Source organism: Daucus carota, chromosome 4 (genome assembly GCF_001625215.2).
Source record: "Daucus carota subsp. sativus chromosome 4, DH1 v3.0, whole genome shotgun sequence".
NCBI classification, from domain to species: Eukaryota; Viridiplantae; Streptophyta; class Magnoliopsida; order Apiales; family Apiaceae; genus Daucus; species Daucus carota.
In genome coordinates, this window is record NC_030384.2 from 22,658,527 (window position 1) to 22,680,652 (window position 22,126).

The 22,126-nt window shown below is 32.6% G+C and overlaps 1 protein-coding gene and 1 long non-coding RNA gene across 4 annotated transcripts; both read left to right on the forward strand.

Moving 5' to 3' along the window:
* Positions 1-4,333: 4,333 nt before the first annotated feature.
* Positions 4,334-8,205, forward strand: LOC135152411 (uncharacterized). Of its 2 annotated transcripts, none has more exons than XM_064092663.1 (6): positions 4,334-4,834; positions 6,948-7,067; positions 7,162-7,386; positions 7,482-7,564; positions 7,645-7,745; positions 8,064-8,205. In XM_064092663.1, the coding sequence occupies exons 1-6, from the start codon at positions 4,700-4,702 to the stop codon at positions 8,120-8,122; spliced, it is 723 nt and encodes a 240-aa protein (XP_063948733.1). In that variant the 5' UTR covers positions 4,334-4,699; the 3' UTR covers positions 8,123-8,205. The 2 variants fall into 2 exon arrangements, with proteins under 2 accessions (XP_063948733.1, XP_063948734.1); XM_064092664.1 differs by having other exon boundaries at positions 6,953-7,067.
* Positions 8,206-10,492: 2,287 nt separating this feature from the next.
* On the forward strand, positions 10,493-15,675 carry LOC135152371 (uncharacterized). 2 transcript variants are annotated; one of them, XR_010291455.1, is made up of 5 exons: positions 10,493-11,085; positions 11,172-11,226; positions 14,323-14,557; positions 14,713-14,792; positions 15,116-15,675. It is a non-coding gene; the product is annotated as an uncharacterized LOC135152371 (long non-coding RNA). The 2 variants fall into 2 exon arrangements; XR_010291454.1 differs by lacking the exon at positions 15,116-15,675 and having other exon boundaries at positions 14,713-15,108.
* Positions 15,676-22,126: the final 6,451 nt, after the last annotated feature.

Below are 22,126 nucleotides of genomic sequence, written 5' to 3' on the forward strand. Positions count from 1 at the left end.
AAGAGTACAACATCTAAGGAGCTATGTCTTTGGTAGGAAACAACACCATCCTCGATAGAAGAAAGGTGAAGCTCGACCTGTTTGGAAGAAGGTTTCTATATTCTTCCAACTCTAATATTGGGAATTTTTGCCGGGTAGGCATGTTCTTGATGTGAAGGCAATCTGCAGTAAAGTCATCGATGTAGATAAATTAGAAAAATGCAATATGAATTGGTGGAAACACTATGCCAGCTGAAAAAAGACTTTCCCCCTTCATTCTTTGATGTAATGATCCATCTAGGCATGAGCGGAATGGAATCTGCAGACCCTTATCTGGTGCTACAATGATAGAACCCAGCAGTGAGAACTTTCACTTGGCACATTTGTGTTTTCTTCAGAATGCTAATGGCATGAGGCCATATTTCGAGTAAATTATTTAAGTATGTAAGAGTGTTTATTATTTATTAATTTTATGCATTCTGATTAATAATTGGCAGTGAACATATGGCATCTTTGATGACGAGGCACGAGGAGCATGAAAATGATGGAGTTTGGCTAAAAAACAAACAAAATGAAAGTTTCCACAAATGGTTCCGTAAAAAGGTATAATTTTTACGTGGTTAGTAACCTTTGTTTGGTTAGATTGAATAATTTAACAAAATTAAAATTATAATATGCAACCGCTTCATAATAATAAATTATTAACTTTAATCATTTTTTGTTTGGACAGATTGAATCAGAAATTTTTGCTAAGCATAATAACATACCTCATAAAATAAGGTGGATTGCAGAATGGCCTAACAAGATTGTCCCTACCTTCAGCGGATATAGAATCAATGGTGTTAGATATAGCACCAAGGAGGGAGATGATAACAGGCAAGTTCAATGTAGTGGTGTTTGTGTTGATGCACATACAATGCTTGTGCAGGGTAAGGACAAGAATATTGAACACACTTCACACACCTACTATGTCGTGATAACAAGTATATGGGAGTTAAATTATAACAACTTTAGAGTCCCGATATTTCATTGTAATCGGGTAGATATAAACAAAGGGACTAAGGTTGATAACTTGGCCATATACATCGGTTAATCTCAACAAATTAGGTTACGAAAATGATGTTTTCGTGCTAGGAAAACATGTCAAGCAAGTTTTCTAAATTGATGATCCTCTTGAAAAACATTGGTTTGATGGTATATATATAGTTATTTATAAATTTTGTCTCCATGCACTACTGACTTGTTTTCTTCTAATAGGTGGAACACATATAATTTAAACGTGCTTCTACTCAATCCATTAATGAGATTGCTTTTGCGGTGGTAACATCATCATCTTTTTGACTTTGAGTTCTCAAGAACTTTGATGTTGTGACTTTATATCTCTAGTTAGAATATATGATGATTTTACCATTGCAAAAATAAGCTTGCGGCGGACATACAAGTATGGCTTGTGTTGGAAGCAAAAAGAGGACTCGTGTGGATTAGTGTTTTCTATTACAGATGATAGACCTTTCAAATCTTGGCTATATCAACCTTATAAAAATTAAGGTTAATATTTTTTTTGTTTCTGCAGATTTCATGATGAGGGTCAAAAGTCAGAACAAGGTCTTCAAAGAATGGCTAAGCATAAGGATTTTACCAAAGGCAATAACTGAGAATTGTAATGCCCTTTCGATTGTAATGTTGAGTTTAGCCACTTAATTAGGTACAAACTAGTAGGCCTTTATTATATCATGAAAACTGATCAAATTTGTGTAGTTAGTCCGATTGTCAATTTTGGTTTGCCAATTTTCATTGCTGATTTTTGGTTTGATATTCTGTTGGTTGGTGGATTTCTGCTTTGCAAATCTGTTGGTTTGGTTTTTGTTTAGATGTACTATGTACAAGATTTAGGAAAGATGTTAAGCGCCTATGTTTCCCAATGTTGACGAACAGGACAACGAAAAAACTAGTTATATGTGGGAGGAAGAAAAACAGATTCAGCTTTCATGATGGTAATATAATATATGAACAAAGTTCCATGTAGTCCACATATTTACTGTAGTACCGTAGACCACATATGTTCTGCAACTATAGAATGGCATAAAAACATTGTAAAATGTGTTATTTTGCAAATCATGTTCTATAAACATCATTATTTTGTTAAAAATTTTGACAATCCTAAACATTCTACAAGTTAAATAGTGAAAAACACATTAAGTTTGCAGAACATATTTACATATTACAGAACATATGTGTTCTACTTGTCGAACATAAATGATTTTTAATATTTTTATGAAATAGTGATATTTATAGAATGTATTCACAAAATAACAAGTTTCATACATTTTGTAATGTTTTTATGTCATTCTATAGTTGCAGAACATACGTGGTCAACGGTACTACAGTAAATATGTGGACTACATGGAATAACTCATATATACTTGCGACGGACTCTGGAGTGGTGTTTTCTATTGCTGATAATAGGCCTTTCAAATCTTGGCTATATAATTCTCTTAATTAAGGTTAATTTTTTGTTTTTTGTTTGTGCAGATTTGATGATAAGTGTCAAAAGTCAAAAGAAAGGCCTTGGAAGAATGGCTAAGCAGAAGAATTTTATCAAGAATAACTTAAAATTGTAATGCCCTTTTTATTGTAATGTTGATTTTGGCCACCTAATTACAAACTAGTAGGCCTTGATTGTATCATGAAAACTGATCAAATTTGTGTAGTTACTCCGATTGGACTAACTTGTCAATTTATAAAAGTATGTGGTTTGCCAATTTTCATTGCGGATTTTTGGTTTGATATGCTGTTGGTTGTTGGATTTTTTGCAAATTTTTTGTTTTGGTTGGTGGTTGGATGTAATATGTACTAGTTAATTTTTTTTCCCATGCTTGATAAACACACAACAATGATTATGAGAATATGTAAAACTGTCTTGTGAACAGGGCATTCATACAAGAGTTTTGACAAACAATTGAATGAATCCAATTTATCTCACAAAGTTAATAACCATCGTCTATCAACTTTCAAAAATTTCATCCTCAAAATGGTATTTACAAACCATAGTTTGATAATTAATCAAATAACACTGCCATACACTTGTCTCACTCACACAACACAAATGGCTAAAACTTTTGTCTTATGATGAAATTAATTTGTGTACATACAATGATTTTACACTCTTGTGTTAAAAGATTCTTAACAATAGCATCAAGGCCTGTTGTCTGATCTGATCAGAGGATGCCAATTACACAACACGATTAAATATGACCTATAACCATTGTCATATAAAGACCTAGACAACAGTTTTGTAAGACCAACAAAGTCCCAGTTGTTTGTTAATTTGGCACTACGGAATATTTTGTGTTCATCGTCTAATAAATGTTGTGTGAATACGATTTTCTTGTAGTGTTGTGCACATATGAAAAGGCTAGGTATTTGTAATTAAGCACAGACTTCTTACCTTCATCTTCGAAGTAGATCACCAAATATAGCATATTACATCTATCTGGGTCTACTTGAATAATGACCGTATATTGCCTCCAATTGAACCTTAAACACTTGCAATCCTCCTCCATACTTGATATCTTCAACCATACAACACAAACCCCAATTAACACAAATTATAAGAACACTAATCGAATTCAGAAACCCCAATTACAAGATGAGTATATAAATCAGATGAAAGGAATAATCGAAGATGAACTTATCGTATCAATCTAAAAGCAACGATTAAAATGAGTGCAACAAGGTGGTGGTTGGGTAGGGTTTCAAGAGAGTAGCGGGAGAATGAGAGGGCAACAGAGAGGTTTTAGATATTCTTTTGATATTTTGATTTTAATGATTATTGATTTTATTGTTATTTTTTATAATTTACATGTGGCAAGTACGTGGAGTAGTGATGTAGAAAACATTGAGATTTTAAGTTAACCATGGTTAAATTTTACTTAATTTGAAAAAAAATGTTGGTTAACGTTGTTAGTAAAAAACTTTATTGGTTAATTAGCAAAGTAGTGAAAAGATTAATGGGTTTTTTGATAGTAAGCTCTACATAAATCAATAACATATTTATTTATTTAATAGGCCGATCATTTCACCTGTATTTAGAATCTTTGTTTTTTTGATTACCTATATTTTAATATTTAATATGATTTGGAAGATACATTTATTTGTGCTCATTGGGAAAAATTGTTACACATTTTACTTCTGTCAGTAGATAAATGTTTTTAGTTAACTCCCTCAAAATGCCTTCATGTGTTTGTTTAAGTGTTTGAGGTTAAAAATAGCAATAACAATAACTGTTATTTGGAAAATCTATACTATACTATAATAAGATAATTTGTAGTCCTACTTTTCCTTTACGTTTTTTGGTTTCGTCGTTTCTTTTTTCGTTACTGGACTATTACACGGTCCTGTTAGAGTTCTATTTCCGAGTGGACACTGGTTCTCCAAACTAAAGCAAGTACTATAGAAAACAGATACTTGAACCACCGCCCTCTTTCTTCCTCTCCGTCAGCCACATACGACCAAGCGACTCTTTCTCCCAGCAGAGATTAACTTTGCAGACAAGACCAAATACTACTCATAACACTTAACAGTCCACTAATTAGCCCGCTGTAGATACAGAAAATATAACAAAAACCCATATACAAAAACTCTTTAAAACCCCAAGATTTTTGAAGAATTGAAGAGATGGGAGCTGATATACCCTATTGTGGAACAGAGTTTGTGCTGTATGTATTTGCAAGTTTGGGTTTGGTATTGCTTGCTGGGCTTATGGCTGGCCTTACTCCTGGCCTTATGTCTCTTGGTCTTGTGGACCTTAAGGTTCTTATCAAGTCTGGGCGGCCTCAAGATCGTAAGCATGCTGGTGAGTATCATCTGCTGTTAATTTCTTGAGAAATTTGTTTTTAGTTGCTTATAAGGATTTGATCTTTGTTTTTAGTTGCTTATAAGGATTGATTAAACTAAGAATGAATCATGCACGTAATGTGTTTGATCTGAGAGTTGTTTGAAAAATTAACTCGTTTTTAAAATCATTAGAATTGTGCAAGTTGCTTTAGTTATCTTTTCTAACCAAGTGTATGAAATCAGTGTGATATATAATTATTTATCTGTTTGAGATGCAGCATTTTTTATACAAGTTTATCATGCCCTGATTCAACTGCAATTTATTTGTAGCAGAACATTGTTAAAATGGTCTACATACCAACCACCTCTTTCTCTGGTGTATTTTTCGAATGAAAACCCCCAGTCCTATTTAGTGAAGTGAAGCAAAAATCATGCATTAACTTTTGAGCGATCTGTAATGTGCAACGCAGTTGCATTTGGAGTTGTTTTTGACAAACAAGTTCTCTATAACTCAGCAGCTTTATGCTTAAAAACATAGCAAGAAACAAGAACTATATGAATCTCTATATCGAACAAATCTTGGTGATTTAGAGAAAAAAGATTGGATTTTTAAGTGAAAAAATGAGGGATTGAATAGGAGATGGGTGAAAAAATGGAGAAGAAGAGGGAGAAAAGTATGAAAAATGGAATATTAAGAGAGAGAAAGGGAGGGTCAAACAACGTTTGGCTTATTTGTTAAGACAACGTACAAGTTGTATCTACTGCAAATGTACATGTTAATTAAGTGTACATTGTTAATGTGTGTTTGGTGTTTGCTTTGCTGTTAAATGGGGTAAGAACTCAAAACAAGAAAATTGGGTACTTCTAGTGCTAATTATGAGTAACTTTTTAATAAGATAGTATTAGTACTCGTTTTTAGTCGAAATTCTCGCTGTCAAGAACTCTTTGTTTTCTAGAAGATGGACAGAGTTTGCTATGAAATGCTTCTGGTATATAAGCTTGTGACATTAGTGCTGATGTGTTAATTTTTTTGATAATTTAGAAATTATTGAAATTATATTTTCGTTAACTTGGTATAAATAATTGTATATATTCTGAATGAAAGATGGTTAGGGTTGCAAGAAAGAATGAGTGTTGATAGGGGTAAGGTTTATAATAAATGGCATGAAATAACAGCTCATGACACCACTAAAATCAAACATGTTGTAACCGTCACAAGACTTGCCATTCACAAAGAGATCGCAATTTCAGTTATGAACAAATAGGAACTGCTGTTGCTCAGTTACAAACAAATAAGTCAAAAGCTGAAGAACATGCACGTATAGGCCGTTCTGGTGGTCTTTTTCTGTCAAAATAAGATTCATTTCAAATAAAAATATATTATCTTCGTTCTACACGTGTGTGCTTTGCATAACAACCAATTTTACATAACAACCACAAAGTAACAACCAAATATTCTACTATTTCACATAACGATTTGGACCATATATATACTATCTTACTATACTATAATAAGCCAACATGGGTATAATTTGTAGTCCCATTTTTTGTTCACTTTTTTTCGTTTCGTTTGGTCACTTTTTTAAAATCACCATCTCAGTGCTATACTAAGTACTAACTGTCTCCTATTCCCCCTATGTATAAATACATCCTGCTGTATTCTGTTACTTTGATATGTGACTTGTGTAATTTTTTAAGCAATATTGATTAATATCATAGATTCATAGTTCATCCGAGTTTAAGATGGTACTTTTTGTTGATTTAGGCGGAGAATGATGTGGTTACTATAGTATATACTAGCAATCTGGCATTTGGTAGGGAGGATTATTTTTTATTTTTATATTTTTAAATGCGAGGGACTAGGGAGGATGGTAATAGGGATGTATTTACTACTATTGATTAATACCAATAGTAGTATAACAGAACTTACTTTCATGGGTCATTGACTCATTGTCACAATCAGTCGATCACAATAATTAATGGCCATTTCAAGATCCTTCCATTTAGGGCTGTTAATTGAAGTACTGGATTTGAAGTCATATCCATCAGAAATTTGGAATTGAATACAATGCAGGAGGTTGACTTGTATATAGTATAATCCTACATTGTTATACTTTGTATTTTTTGATCAGGACAGAGGAAAGGTTAATGCAAAAATCCAATCTGAAAGATGTGAAGACGAATGTGATGAAGCTGTTCTGCTCAAGTGTGGATTTAGGATGTTGGGTGCAGACTTGCTCAATGATACTAAGGTAATTTTGGCATGAACAGTCTTGTACTTTGAAATTTGGGGTACTTGGCTTATTTTGGTATATGACTGCTGTTTGTATACTGTTCTTTGCATAGATGCTGGAGATTAATAATGGTGCCAAAGAGCTTAACATCCCCACCAGCGATGCCAACAGGAAACTGGTTGCTTCGGACAATGGGGGCTTGCAGAACCCATCTTATTTGATATTTAATCCTGTGTGGGATTCTAAAGGAGCACCAAGTCCTAACAAAAGATTCAACTATCCATCAGTGCCAGGTGTGCAGAAGCCAATTTCTGATGAAGACATTGCTTTTATGACTGTAAGAGCTTTTTATGATGATTACATGATCAGTAGTTGATAATTTTAAGTCCTATTGTTCTCTGACGTGTAATATGCATGACATTCTGGTTGTAGGTTCTTGAACTGGGGCAACTCATTAAGACCAAACAAATTTCATCTGAGGAGCTTACAAAGATTTTCCTGAAGAGGCTAAAGAGGTAATAGCAATATGCCAGAGTCTCCGGGCCATATTGCTACTCAAGATTGCTTTCTAATACGTATTAGAATATTAACACAGGTATAATCCTGTTCTTGAAGCTGTAATCACTTTCACTGAGGAACTGGCATACAAGCAAGCCAAGGAGGCTGATCATCTGCTGTCCCAAGGAGTGTATTTAGGTATGCAAAATTTGTGTCCTCAAATTCATGCAGCATGGTTTAAATCAGATAAGGTTTCAAGTTATCAAGCACTATCATCTAGTGTTTTATTTTATTCGTAGGATGTCAGCTGCTTAGTTTCCTTGACTGCCTCTATTAAAACAACCTATACTTCCAAGAGATTTTCTTGTCCGTATGTTTTTGGTTTTGTGTAACTTGAATTTGAGAAGCTTTAAAATTTTACTTATGAGATAAAGTATTTATCTTTACGTCTGCTTATCTGTTCTTAAGATGGCATGTTAGAAATTAAGTGTAAAATCAACAAGTCTATATTTGCAGACAACCAAATACACCACGTAACAGCAGCACCACCGTGCAAGATCCTATCACCACCATAGCCCGCTGTCTCTCTCTTCATCTAGGCAAGCTCCTGTGCTACTTTTCATTCCATCTATCAAGAACACTACTTAATTCATCTCCCCTGAAGGTATGTTCTGGATACATATAGATGAATATGAGTTCCTATGTTCTAAATAACTAGGTTTCTTTGTTATCTAATTTAATTGCTTATAAGGATTGATAATTTCATCAAAGTTGTGTCAGAAATAGGTAGGCAGAATGGTAATTCGTCCAATAGTGTTGTTCCGGGGAAATTAACATACTTGAGTGAGCTTAGTTTGAATTTCGGGAGTTCAATTAATTCTGGTGCGTTTGGATACTCTGGTTATGTTAGCTTAATATTCTACTTATAACAATGAGCCCCCTTGGATGCCTCCACACAAGAGAAATCTTTGCCAGAAACACTCCAAAATTCAACATGTTTTTGGTAATAGCAGAGAAACTTTGTAATTGTACCTGCTCCATTCGTTTTGTCTTGGAATGTATTTGCTTTAAAAGTTCAAGCAATTTTGCTTCATAAAGGCCCTGAACTGCCTCAACCTCTTTCTTGGGTTGATGGACCATTTCCTCCCGATATTTATTCTCTAGACCAAATTCATCTGCTTCAGTAAGTGTTTATGTAGCTAGCTTATCATTCACATCTAAAGTGGATGAGATTTTCAAATAAATCCCCCTGAGTTCCTTTTGTAACCTTTCTATTGTATTTACATTCTGCTGCTGTGCTTTTCTCAGGTTTTCCCCTGGTTTTATGGCACATTCTTTTTCTAGTGTTTTATGTAGTATGACAATTTCAGTACTTGGGTAATATCACTATCCTTAAAATTCAGCATTCACATCAGATAATCAGAATTAGCATTGACACTTTTAATAAGCTTTGTGTTGTTGCCTTCTGCCTCTTAAAACCCATGTGCTCTTTGCGCCTGGCATCGTCAATGACTAAACATTTTATGCAATTGTAGATGCTCTATGAGAAAATTTGCTATATGGTATGGTCATATGTTCAAATTTAGGCAGCAGTATATTTCGACTGAATTGTAGTTTGTCTAATGATTAGAAATGAGTGAAAGTTTGTTTACGAAGATTAATGTGCAAGTAATTTGCGTTCTTTCTATTTTAATTTATAATTTAATCAAAGTATAAGGCAGATGTCATATTCACAAAGAACCCTCGTGAAGGTGCATTTGAGTCGTGTAAAAAGGAAAACTTCATGTAAATTGCAAAGGAAAGAAGTAAAATTATTTATCTCGAACTGATCCAGACTTGTCAAGAAATATACTTGGGGGATTTTTGTTTTATTAATCTGTAGAGTATCTTGCAGACTTTAACTAGTGGTACCCTGTTTTAGCAAGTGAACAAGGTTGTTTTATTCCTTTGAATGCCTCCAGATCCAGTATATACATATCTACCAGTTTAATGTATTAATCTTTGTTGCCTTCGTAGATATCATTCCAGTCCTGAAGCATGCGCAGCAATTCTCTAGAAGACTGCCAAAGCATCTCCAAAGGTTGTAAAAACTTTATTTTTAACTTTGAGATCTTGGCTTGCTGGTTTAATTTGCTGAAGCTTTTTTTTTTTTACTTCTTTTATTTGCAAGCGGCTGAGAAGCTTAAAATAACTGCTACTGAACTGACTAAGCTGCGAATTTCAGATGGCATTATCCCTGTATTGTTCTACTTAAAATGATATTCTATCTAGCAATTTATTATCCTCCCCTCCCTCATTAACACACCCATACACACAGGCGGAACCCCCATGTGCAGTACTGAAGTTAACTATCAGATGTCCATATTATGTTTTTTCTATCCCCTCTAGAAAAAATCATAATATATTTCATGTTTTAACTATTGCTTATAATAATCTATTATCTTACAGAACCTGAGATGCCGAGGGGAGCTGGAAGTGTGAGAAATGCAACAATATCAATTATCCTTTTAGGAGAAAGTGCAATAGACAAAATTGTGGGGCAGATAAGCCGTCCGACACCAAGAAGTCCCCTTCAGAACCTGTAGATGATAATGATCAGGTCTGTTTGATGATGTCTATATGTTCTATGTACACCCGTAGCTATTCTTTATCAATCTTTGTATGTATTGGAAAATTGAGAACAGCTCAAGTGCGCAATTATTATGTAAAGTATTATCTCTTGCCAAATCTGTTCACTGTTTATTTTCGGGTTTCTTTCCTATTTAAACTCAAGTATGATCTTGCTAAGATTTTCTTTCTTTTCAGTTATATGATTCTAGATTCATTAATTGATTTAAAGTTGTCTACTGTTCCAGTGATTACTAGGCATGTCTTCTCAGTTTGTTCTGGTGAGTCCAGGGTTTCGTCATGTTATTGTAGGACTTTGTACTTTGGCAGCTAATCTAATGTAGTAGGTGCTAGAAATGCATTTCTCGAATGCCACCAGTGTCAAAAACAACTCTATGTGTCGTCCAAAACAATTTGAAATGTGTCGCCCAAAACAAATCTTCCATTTTGCTAATAGACCAGAGGTTCTCTTGTTTTGCAGTCTCAATAACTCTAATTTTCAAACTACTGAGTATATAAGGCTACTAATTTCCATTGCAACAGCAATGCCCTCCCCGGAAATGATGAAAGCAGGCGCGATATCTGATCACCTCCTCACGGTTATAAACCCCTGAAAATATTTCTGCAAGCTAATGGCAGTCTCTATTATAACTACTTATTTTTGTTTTATGGTTGTTTCATTTGAATCAGAACTATGTTTCATGTATCTCTTTCGTCGATTGGTATATAAGTTTTGGTTGTCTAGGACTTTTAATAGTGTAGTAAAATATTGTGTTGTATTTAAACTTGATTTGCATCATTTTCTTTTTATACAAATTGCTGGCAGTATTTTACTATTATGCCAGCAGTGTTTTTTGTACAGATTGTATTCTGACAGGCTAGAGATTGACAGTCTGCTTCCATAATGGAGAGCTATTGGCACTTGGCACAGGTTAATATGCTTTTCATTTGTAAATTGTTTTAGATACTGTTTCCAGATTACATTTCTGTAGTTAATTGCTTGCTATATTGTCATAGGAGCTTGGTATTAATTGAATTGCAAGTCCCTGTAGTTCTCTTCTTTTCTGCCACTGTAAGTCCTCTTTAAAATTTATTTTTTTTCATAATTTTGTTTTATCAAATTTACATAATCTTCTGATTATCAAATATTTATAGATATTACATCTTTAAGTGCTTATATTACATGGTTATTTAATATTTGTTCACTTATTTTCTATTTTTTAATATTTACCTTTATATTTGTATTTATTTGCTTTAAAAAGATGTGTTTGTATTAAAAGATTATGTGTCTTTTAATTTAATTAGTTTTTCTTTAAGAATTATGTTCTTTAAAATGGTCTATATGAAGTAGGTCGATAGATGTGTTTAAACTTAATAAAGTTTTTATTAGGTTCATCGAAATAAGTTTTAAGAATTAGGTTGCTTATAAGGATTGATAATTTCATCTTTGTTGTGTTTGGTAATGCACGTAAAGTGTTTGATCCGAAAGTTGTTTGAAACATTAACTTATTCCGAAACCCGGCCATGATACTATTATATGAAGAGGCTTATAACCAAGTCCTTAAAATCCTAACAATAAACACTTGGCAAATTTAGGAGTTAATTACCTTTGTCCCAAATGTATACTTCAACACCAGGAAGTAGTTTTTAGGAAGCAGAGCTTCTGGCCAGCTTTCTTGATATGAGTTTAGCACTAAAGCACAGAGAATAGCAGACTTCGTTTAGTATTAGCAAGATGAAGCTTATACATAAATGTTATGTTACCAATAGCAACGTTTGTAACTAAAAGTAACATGTCAAATTGAAAAGAAAAAGGTGTCAAGTGAAAGAGCCAGTGGTTCAAAATGTAAAATATCTCCCTTGTGCTACAGATTCAAAGCAAGCACCTTTTTCTTTGTTTAGTTATTAAATAATATTATTCACTTAAATAAGCATCATTTAATAGCAGCTTTGCTGATTAGTACCTCAACAAAGTTGCACCATTCATCGAGGAGTCGAAACCTTCTAGCTAGGACCAATCTCCAGGCTGTAACTGCCCTGCTTACAGCTGATATAATTAATGGGCAGAGCTTCTGACCAGCTTTCTTGATATGAGTTGAGCACTAGAGCACAGAGAATAGCAGACTTCGTTTAGTATTAGCAAGATGAAAGGGCACAAGGAGTGCCACTGCTGCAGGGATACACATGTGGTCACGTAATTAGACTACGGAGAGGACATTTAAAAAGAAACAGAACAATAAGTTTTATATTGGAAAGATTGTTGACTGTTTGAGTATTCTGCAACAAGTACTAAAACATTATTGTTACTCTAAACTTAAATTACACTGATTTGCATTAATTTTTCTGTCTTAATGACAACAGAAAGTTCATTTGCTTAAAATATATAATATAATATATTATGCCAGATATATTGATAAGTGTATTGTCCCTTTTTAATTTATTTGTCATTAGTCAACATATCCACATATTCATTTCTCAATACTAATAATAATAACCTTTTATGTATCATCAGAGACAGGAATTATTAAATAAAATTATATTAATAAGGAATTTAAAGAAATTACGCGGTGATAGGGATCTTCATCTATCCGACTGTATTTCCACCGTCGCATAGGTATGTTATTCTTTTGAACCATTTATTCCCAGAATTTTAAAGAATGTGCTCATGAATAATGTTGTATGTCTTAAATCATTATGTATATTGATTTAATATTGTTTGTGCAGAGTAATTAAGCAAGATATAACACATGGAAGATAAGGATAAAATGTACGGTAGATAATTGTTTTGGAGTGTGAGTAGTAATGGGCCAATGGCCAATGTATACTCTAAGGACAAAGCATGAAAAACTTTATAACAGTTGAAAACATGATATAGCTTTTCTTAATTGATATTTGTTTAGGTTTTTATTGGATTATGCTTTAGATTTACAATTAAAAGGTAATATAGATTAGTCTAGGATCAGTGTAATATTGATATATAGATTAGTCTATAGACAGTGTAATATTGATTGACTATGTTCTGCTGTTTGTGCAAGCCTTTGAAAGAGTTTAAATTCCCCAACGATTTACTAAATGAAACCATTCCAAAATCATTTTCCAGGCTTGGTGAACCTCGCCTGAGTAGACTTTTAGTCAGGCACTTAATCAGAATTTTACATGGAAGAAAATAAATTTGCAAAATATATACAATAAAGAAGAACAAGCAGTATAGATACATAAAATATGAAGAGCAAGTATAGATAAATGGTACTTGGCCTAGCACGGCGAGATTTACAGTCCTAGGCAAATGTCTCTGTTCACCTGGACCATATATAGCAGCTTAATGAATTGCACAGGTGATAGTTGATTTGTATTTTTTATATGTAGGGATACACATGTGGTCACGTAATTAGACTACGGAGAGGACATTTAAAAAGAAATAGAACAATAAACATGCCTGTTACCACTATTGTTACCACTATTACTGTATATGACCAACCAAAATTATGTTTAAATAGCACAATCAACATATAGAGAAACAAAAACTCCGGAGCAAAAAGGCTCAGCAGCTCCACAGTAGTGTATATGGTGTTATTAGGAGTGCCAGTGTAATTAAATGGCATGAGGGGAGTATCGAGTATCTTAGTGCTCTCTGACATTATCTATACTGTAAATTCATTTCAGAATCTTAATAACTGCGCATATCGTCTCATATTTGTATGCGTGTTCAGTGATTCAACATTTGTAGCTGCCAAGGTATTTACAGAAATTATTACAAACTTTTTTTTATGTGGAGAAATTATGACAACTTTAATCATCCACATTTCGTAAAATATATATCACTTGCTAACAATAAATCTCAATTGGTCTATTTAGGGCATCTTCAATGGGGTTAACTAAAATTGGACTTACAAAACTATGCAAAATCTGTTAATTTAGTAAGACATTGTGCTTCGATGATATTGATTGTATTATTTGGTTTGATTTTAAAAATAGTAAGTTATTAATATTTTAGGTTATTATAAATTCTTATAAATTCTTTTTTATGATTATGTAGAGGTTCGACAAATATAACTAATAATAAGAGGTTGGCTATATATATAAATAATGAAAATGTACTATTGGAATTGGATTCTTGCACATAATCTGTATATTTTATTTATTTATAATATATATTAATTATTTTCAGTAAAGGATTGCAGAAGATTGTTTTAAAGAACTACTATCCGAGCATTGATCACTACTCACCAGGTCGACTACTATCCACTCCCCGGTGCTCCATATATCTCTGAAGGGTCAAATTACGATAGGAATTTGGCCAAAAACAATCTCACTGGACTGATACAATTCTGTAATGGATCAGAGGTTTCAGATATTTTTACTGCTGTTATCCATTCAATTTTTCAGTATAGCATTGCAGGATGGTGAGTTCACTTGATCTTTATGTTCTTCGTAGTTTTTATGCCTTCTACTGTGGTTATGCATGTTTAATTTGTGTCTTTAGATTGCTAAGAAAGTTAAGCAAAATTTTGAATTGTATATACAGAAGGCTGACTATTCTTCTTTTTATGTGCTCCAGTTCCAAGCTTTACGTTCAATGGTGCATACAAATCCTGAACTGTCTCAGCCTGTTGTGAATTCCTCAACATTGTCTCAGCCGTATGTTCTCTGCTTATGAATATAATTCTAAGTGAAGTTGCCATTTCTAATCTTTCATAACAAGCTCCAGTACATCGAAATAAACCCTATTGTCCCCTGAATTCACATATATCCCCAGTTTACAGCTTATAGGATTTTAGTGGCTATCTTTGTCCTTTTGATATTTGCTTCTTTCCTTCCCCTCCGTGCCTTTCAATTCCCCTCTATGTTACCCAAGTTAATATATTTATAACTTGACACCAACTGCAAGTAAGAATCAAAATGCTTACATTTTTTCATGCTTCAACACTTTCCTGCAAAAATTTGTAATATTCCTCTTGCAGAGACTATAGATGCTCCACGAGTTCGAAGGTACTGCAGCTAAAGAATGTATTCAACAACTCGAGTACTCAGGTTCGAGGACTGATGAGGGAAGATTTGAGGAACAAAAAATGGGTGAAGTTGAAATTTGTACAACTCAGATGAGGGTGAAAGAAAATGAGAATGCTGATTTGAAGAGTTTCAAAATTGCTGGAACTAAAGATAGTAATAAAAATTCATTTGATCAAAGCGCAGTTGTGGAGAACTGTTCTGTCATTGGCCAAAAGGTTACCGGTGCTCAAGAGTGTAATGTAAATATATCTCATTCTGTTCATAACAATAGTGATGATATACATGACGCAAGAAGGTCTGGCAACCAGGTCATCCCAAAAGTAGATAGTAGTAAAGAGCGTCTCAGTGCAACACCTGGGCATGTGATGAAATATGAAGATGAGGATAGTCGATTTGCAGCTACAAAATTGTTGAAATGCTTGATGTGAATATACCTTAAGGTTTAGATGATAAGAATAATGAGGACAAGCGGAGTAAGTACCTCTACTATGACCCACCACCTTTTGAAGAAACATGGATTTTTGCTGAAAAATATAAATATTGATTGTTCGTACTTATATTTTATAATATAGAAAAATATTGTGCAAGACAAAATTTCAAAAGTGGATATAACCAATCAGTTAATATAATTTAATACCATCATATTAAAGTAATAATAAAATACTAATAAAATGATATTAAGTTTAGAAATAATAAAATATAAATAATATGGTCGCCGTGCTTCGCACATGTTATTTTATAGTTTTAAATACTAAAAGCACTTATAATAATATATTATCATATAAAATTTTATATAAAAACTATAATGTTGTTAAAAAATAAAATTATAAATATCCAATCTTGAAGATATCTTTTTTCATACATATAAAGATATATAAAATATATGAAAAAATGTAAAAATATACGAAATAATTTTTTTCATACATATGAACATATACAAAACATGAAAAAACTGATTTGAAATTAATTGAATAATAAATTATCACATATTAATAATATAAAAATATTTATAATTAGATAATTAATTGTAAAAGCAAAATTTTTAAGAGTATAATCAGTTGGTTGATATAATTTAATTAAAAATCAACTCATTAATATTAAAATATTAATAAAATAATATTAAAATTTAAATAATAAATTGTGAATTATATACCCGCCCGTGCTTCGCACGGGTTATAGGCTAGTATGCATAAAACACCAAAGATAGTATATTTGTTAATGTTGGAATATCCCGCATAGACCGTAGCTCAAAGGATTGAGGACTAAGCGAAACCTATAGAAAATTCTCCTTAAAATGCCCGCACTATTACAAGAGGTCTCCAAATAAAGCAAAGGGATTTTCTTTGTGTTTGAATGGTACAATGGGGTCACAACCATTGAGTTTTAGACCAAAAAACTAGGAAAAATATATCTTTTTTCGGATACAATAAAGGTTTACGCAAAACTCCAGAAAAGCTGAGAGAGCAAAAACATGAAGCTAGTTGAGTAAATATATTGTTGTTGGAATGTTATGGCAAAGTAGCTAGCAAGTTGAAGTTTAATATAATGGAAACAACAATGCAACAACACTGTAACAGCAATTCTAATGAATTTTTAAATGAAAAAGTTCGATTTTGTAGTGATGGAAAATAGTCATTAGTAGTGGCAAGTTTTGATGACAAACGGTGATAGACATATCATGGTTGTAGGTGATGGCAGTAGTGGAAGGGGTTGATAATGATGATAGGAGTTTCATCAATGTAGTATGATTGAAGAAGATGATGATATAATTATATATGTGTGTATTTATATATCGGTATTTTTCAGATTTCGCATATATAAAGTAGTGATTTCTCACATACAAATGAGTGAATTTTGTAGTTAAGAAGAGTGATGGAAAAACTGGCCAGGGACTAGTTTCTAGTTTTTAGTGGATTAAGCCCTTATATATATATAATCTTACTCCAATACAAACGCCTCTTAAAGAATGGATTTTTAAAGCATCTAGCTTTAATAAACTGAGTGGGATTGCATGAATAACATATTATTGGTATACAACAAATGCATGACAACACATGTACCGAATCACTTATAAAACTTACAACTCAAATCGAAGCCATTGTCACTTTGGCTGACAGATACCTATTAAATTCACTTATAAGTTTATTCTCATAACAATACCTATTAAATACACTTATAAGTTTATTCTCATAATTATGAGAATAAATAGATAAGATGTGGAATATAAGGGTATTACTTTTATAAATATGAACCTAAAATAGTTTGCCTCTAAGAATTTCATCTTTTCATGTAAAAAAAGCGTGACTCATAGATCTTTGTCATATCGGAAATGCTAGTATGAAACCAAGCATTTTATAATTTTTTTTTCTTACATGGTAGTAGAGAGACAAATAATACCCCCAATGAAGTCTCCATCCTTGGTGTATTGAGGGAATGTTTTTCATCTTCAGCCTTACAAATCTTTTGTTTGTTCATATCACTCTCAAAGCTTGAATAGAAATCGATCAAGGTGTCTTCGTTCTCATGAAAATGTGGGCATAGAGAATGACATTTCAATGTCAGAAAAGTAGGTAGAGGTCCGAGTTCTACGCCTTCTAAACATACTAGACATCCATTTGTTTTCCACTAATATATATAATTATGACATAACTTAATTAACTCCATCCTTCCTCACATTCATTTGGTGAAGAGTGATCTGAATAAATCACAGACTTCAATTTGGCCATAAATACTTTATTCAAAGCAAGTTTAGGACCAATCGAGAAAAGCAGAATTTTAAAGCTTGAGAACTTGAGTTAATCAATTGGGATAATTGAAATAAAAAAATAACTGGTGAAGTCCAATCGCATGCAACCAATCTCTCCGGCCTTATCGGAGCCCGATCTACACGTCCGCCGCGTCGGGTTCCGGCCACATCTCCTTCACTTCTCTCTTATTTCTCCCTCGTTCTTCCTCTTCTTCCCTCTATTTTATCTCGAGCATCACAAATTTCTCCCATGTCTCGTCTCTCTTCCCTTCGACCTCACCTCCACCGCGTCGCCACGATCGTAGGTTGCGACATCTCGTCTTCTCCGTTGCCAAACGCATACACACAAGTAGCACACACCCACTTCATACACACCACAAACAACAGAGCCCAGCCCCTATCTTCGCTTCTCTTTTTCCACTATTTTTCCCCCTCCGACGTCGTTGCAACTGCCAATGAAACCCACCACCGCAGCCGGACTTCGCGGACGTGGTGGCATTTTGCCTCTCCGACCGTCGCCCCTCAACCAACACCATCAACCCATTTAATCTGCCCTCAATTAATCAAATATCAAACAAATTCACAAATCCCCAAATCTTATTATGAACCCTAGTTTTTTTTGTCATATACATATGTGTAAACTATGACTCACACCAACACAGTAAACAAAAGAATGCAATATTCTGCTAAATATCCATACAATATCTACTACTAAAAGATTTTATTTTTACCTATAAATCTTACCTTCTTCATTTATTGTGTTTACATATACAGTAACTAATCAAGTGGGTGAAAAATATTTAAACACTTACCAAACTGATAGAAGATTGAAATAAGAAATCTTACCTTAGTGATAATTAGCACCTTGAAATTCCAAGAAAATTTTTTATTCCCACTTAATTTCTCCTTCAAAATCTAGCTTGAATCCCCCCCCCCAAAAAAAAAAAAGAATCTTCACTAGCTTCTTAAAAATCTCTACTCTCTTTCTAATTAAGGTTTAGCCACTTCTTTTTATTTATTTATTATATTAAATCTTTTTCATTTTCTGAAACTAACTTAATCTAGATCTTTCTAGTAAAATATCAAGAATTCTCAAAAAAATCTTTAGCCATAATATCTCCTCTTTTTTATATTTTTTATTAATATGTTAATTCCTTTATATTTATTTACTTGTAGTTGGGTTTTCAAGAATTCTCATTTTAGATTATTGTAGAGATTATTTATATGACAACATATTCTCTTATAAATAATTCTTTACTTAATTATTTATTGTCTTTTCGCTTAATATTATTATACCCATAATCTCGCTTTTCCGCATGACAATAAAATTTTCTCGTGTACTATAAATAAAATTTCTTGAGCTGCACTAACACCCTAACCACTATTATCTAATTCTACACTCTTTTTAAGTCTCATACTTTAACATAAAAAGTTTTACATACCCATATTCTTGCGCCATGTTACAACTTTATCCCTGCAAAAGGTCCAATTTGTATGGAGTCAGACAAAATATTGGGGTATTGGAGTCGAAAACTCAATAAAATATAATCTTAGTCATTTTAATTTTTATTGTTTTTTGTTTATCAATATTTGTAAATATCCGACAACAGACACATTATGTTCTACAACATTATTAATATAATTAAAAGGTAAGACATGTTTTCTTGGTTGCTTTCACATGTACTTTTTGTAATTGAATTTGGGCCACGTATGAGTACATATATTATGTTATATCAAGTTCTATATTGGACCAAGCCCAATAGAAAATAACCTAAATACTACCTATAAATAAAACACAAACGAGCCACCAATCTCCTTTGCCAACGGAGGCCAACCTCCAACCTCCATTAGCGTCTATGCTAAACCCTAAACTATCAAATACAGATCTAGGTAAGAGATATGTGACTCTCTCTATGTTCAATATAATCAACATTTATATCATCTTTTATGTAAAAATAAATCGTACCATGATTTTTTTCTTGTGCAAGAGATGGTGCAATTGGAAACTTGATAGACAATGAAGAATATGCTCCAATTCTTTTTCAGGTATGGATATGAAATATTTTTTAATTCGTTTATTATCCATGATTATGTAAACCATTTTTTCTTGGCTAATGCCAATGAATGACTTTTCACAAGAAATTGGGTAAGAATTATATAGTTTATTTTCTTGCTCCAGGGCCTTCGAGTATTTGGATGTAAATGGTCCGAATTGAAGCGGAAATCTTTCCGAGGGCATGGCGATGGATCTTAAAGGTTTTAATAATAATGAGTCTCTAAAGATTTTAGTAATACCGAGTCTCAAGTCAGAAATTGTAATTCTCTATGCTTGACTATGTAATACATAATGATTCATCAATACATGATGGGTTTATGTGCATTGAAATGTGTTAATCATATGAAGAAGGATATATAGGTAGATTCAAATTCTAGTGTGAAAAGGAGCGAAATTGATGATTACCAAATTGTGGCTTGCACTCATCCATTTGTTTTAAAAAAAATATTTTACTAACTAAAAATTCTTGCACGGGTAATAAATTTGGTGTGTCACATGGTCCTTCTACTCTAATAAATGATATAAAAGAGAGTTGTGATAAAATAAATCAAGACTTTAACACTAATAAAAGTTAAATTTAGTCATTGAGACGGCAAGTTGAAGTTTAAAATAATAGGAGCAACAATGCAACAACACTTTAACAACAATTCTAATGAATTTTGAAATCAAGAAGTTTGATTTTGTCACTATAGCAATGCTACAAAAATAGTATCAATTGTGTGGAAAATTTGAAAAAAATGGAATAAAAAAATATTTTACTTTAACTTGCTATTATTGTTCTACAGTAGATGGAATTTGTACAAATTCAATGAGGTAATGAATTTTAAGCTCCACGAATACTACAAGCAATATCATATAGCATTAAAACCATATTATCTTAGCCCATGCATAATTTACAACATCAAATATTTTACTTTCTTTACTGAGTTATTTTATGAACTATATAGTGTACATGTGTTAAAATTATTATAACATCATCAAGTAAAAACTATAGTGTTTTTATGGTGAGCCTCAACATTATCTTTCACAACCTCGACTCTTAAGACATTATCATTTTTAAGGGTTCAAGGAATTATAAATTATGAGGACTATTGCTAGAAGAAAGTTCAAAATTCATGTGTGTACAATTTAGATTATATAATACAAATTAAAATTTCATCCCTTTTATATTAAAGATATTTCTTAAAACATACCAAATAAATGTTTTTCCTTTTTAACATATCTATCTATTTCTTGTTTGTCGGGTTTTTATTACAGTATCCAAATTTGTACTTAAAGAAAAGTGGTAATCTAATAAATTCGGGTGGATTCATCGTCTTCCTCTATCACCTTTTTGTTGCCTTTCTCAGCATTTGCTTTAATTCTCAATTATCCACGTCTGGTTTAGCATTAGCACCAATGACCATGAATACAATCTCATGTTCTTCAGTGTTCTCCCCCACCATGGCCATGGTCTTCTCTTTTCTTGAGTCCTCATTTTTTAATCCAGTTGAATCTCAAGTTGAGTGGTCTTGAGTATACCATATAACTTATCCTCATTAAAGTTCTCGGCTTGTATTAGAGAAACTATCATGGGCTGCTACTTTTTATGCAATATGACCTCGATAACTTGAGATTTGAATCTTTAACCAAAACAACTCTACCATAAAACTTGAGTGCATTTAGAAAATTTTGAAATCTCATATATATATCATTTAAAGATTCACTAGTCTTGAAATGAAAATGCTCATATTGTTGAACAAACATAACTGTATTTTGTTTTCACTCACTTGTTTTGTACCTGAGTTTGGATGTTGTCCAATACCTCTTTAGCAGTGGTGCAATTGATAACATCGTCAATGACATCAACATCAATTCCATCAAACAAAATATTTATGGTTTTATTATCCTTGTGCCCCTCCTTCTCATCTTCCTCATCTTCGTCACTGAACTCGAAGATGTTCTTTGAAACTTCTTCATCCTCACACTCATTCCTATCAAAGTCTCACCTCAATTTTGATCTTAATAGGGACATGTGGACGTTTTTCAATGCAGTTTATATAATTGGTATCAAGTGATTGAAGATGCATACTCATCTTTCTATATTATAGATAATATATATATATATATATATATATATAGATAATATATATATATATATATATATATATATATAAATCT

What these genes read in the sequence shown, in the direction of transcription:
- LOC135152411 (XM_064092663.1), top strand. Translation starts at nt 4,700, where the DNA reads ATGTATTTGCAAGTTTGGGTTTGGTATTGCTTGCTGGGCTTATGGCTG. An exon ending in TCAAGATCGTAAGCATGCTG is followed by an intron (nt 4,835 to 6,947) that starts GTGAGTATCATC and finishes TTTTTTGATCAG; the next exon opens with GACAGAGGAAAGGTTAATGC. An exon ending in ACTTGCTCAATGATACTAAG is followed by an intron (nt 7,068 to 7,161) that starts GTAATTTTGGCA and finishes TTCTTTGCATAG; the next exon opens with ATGCTGGAGATTAATAATGG.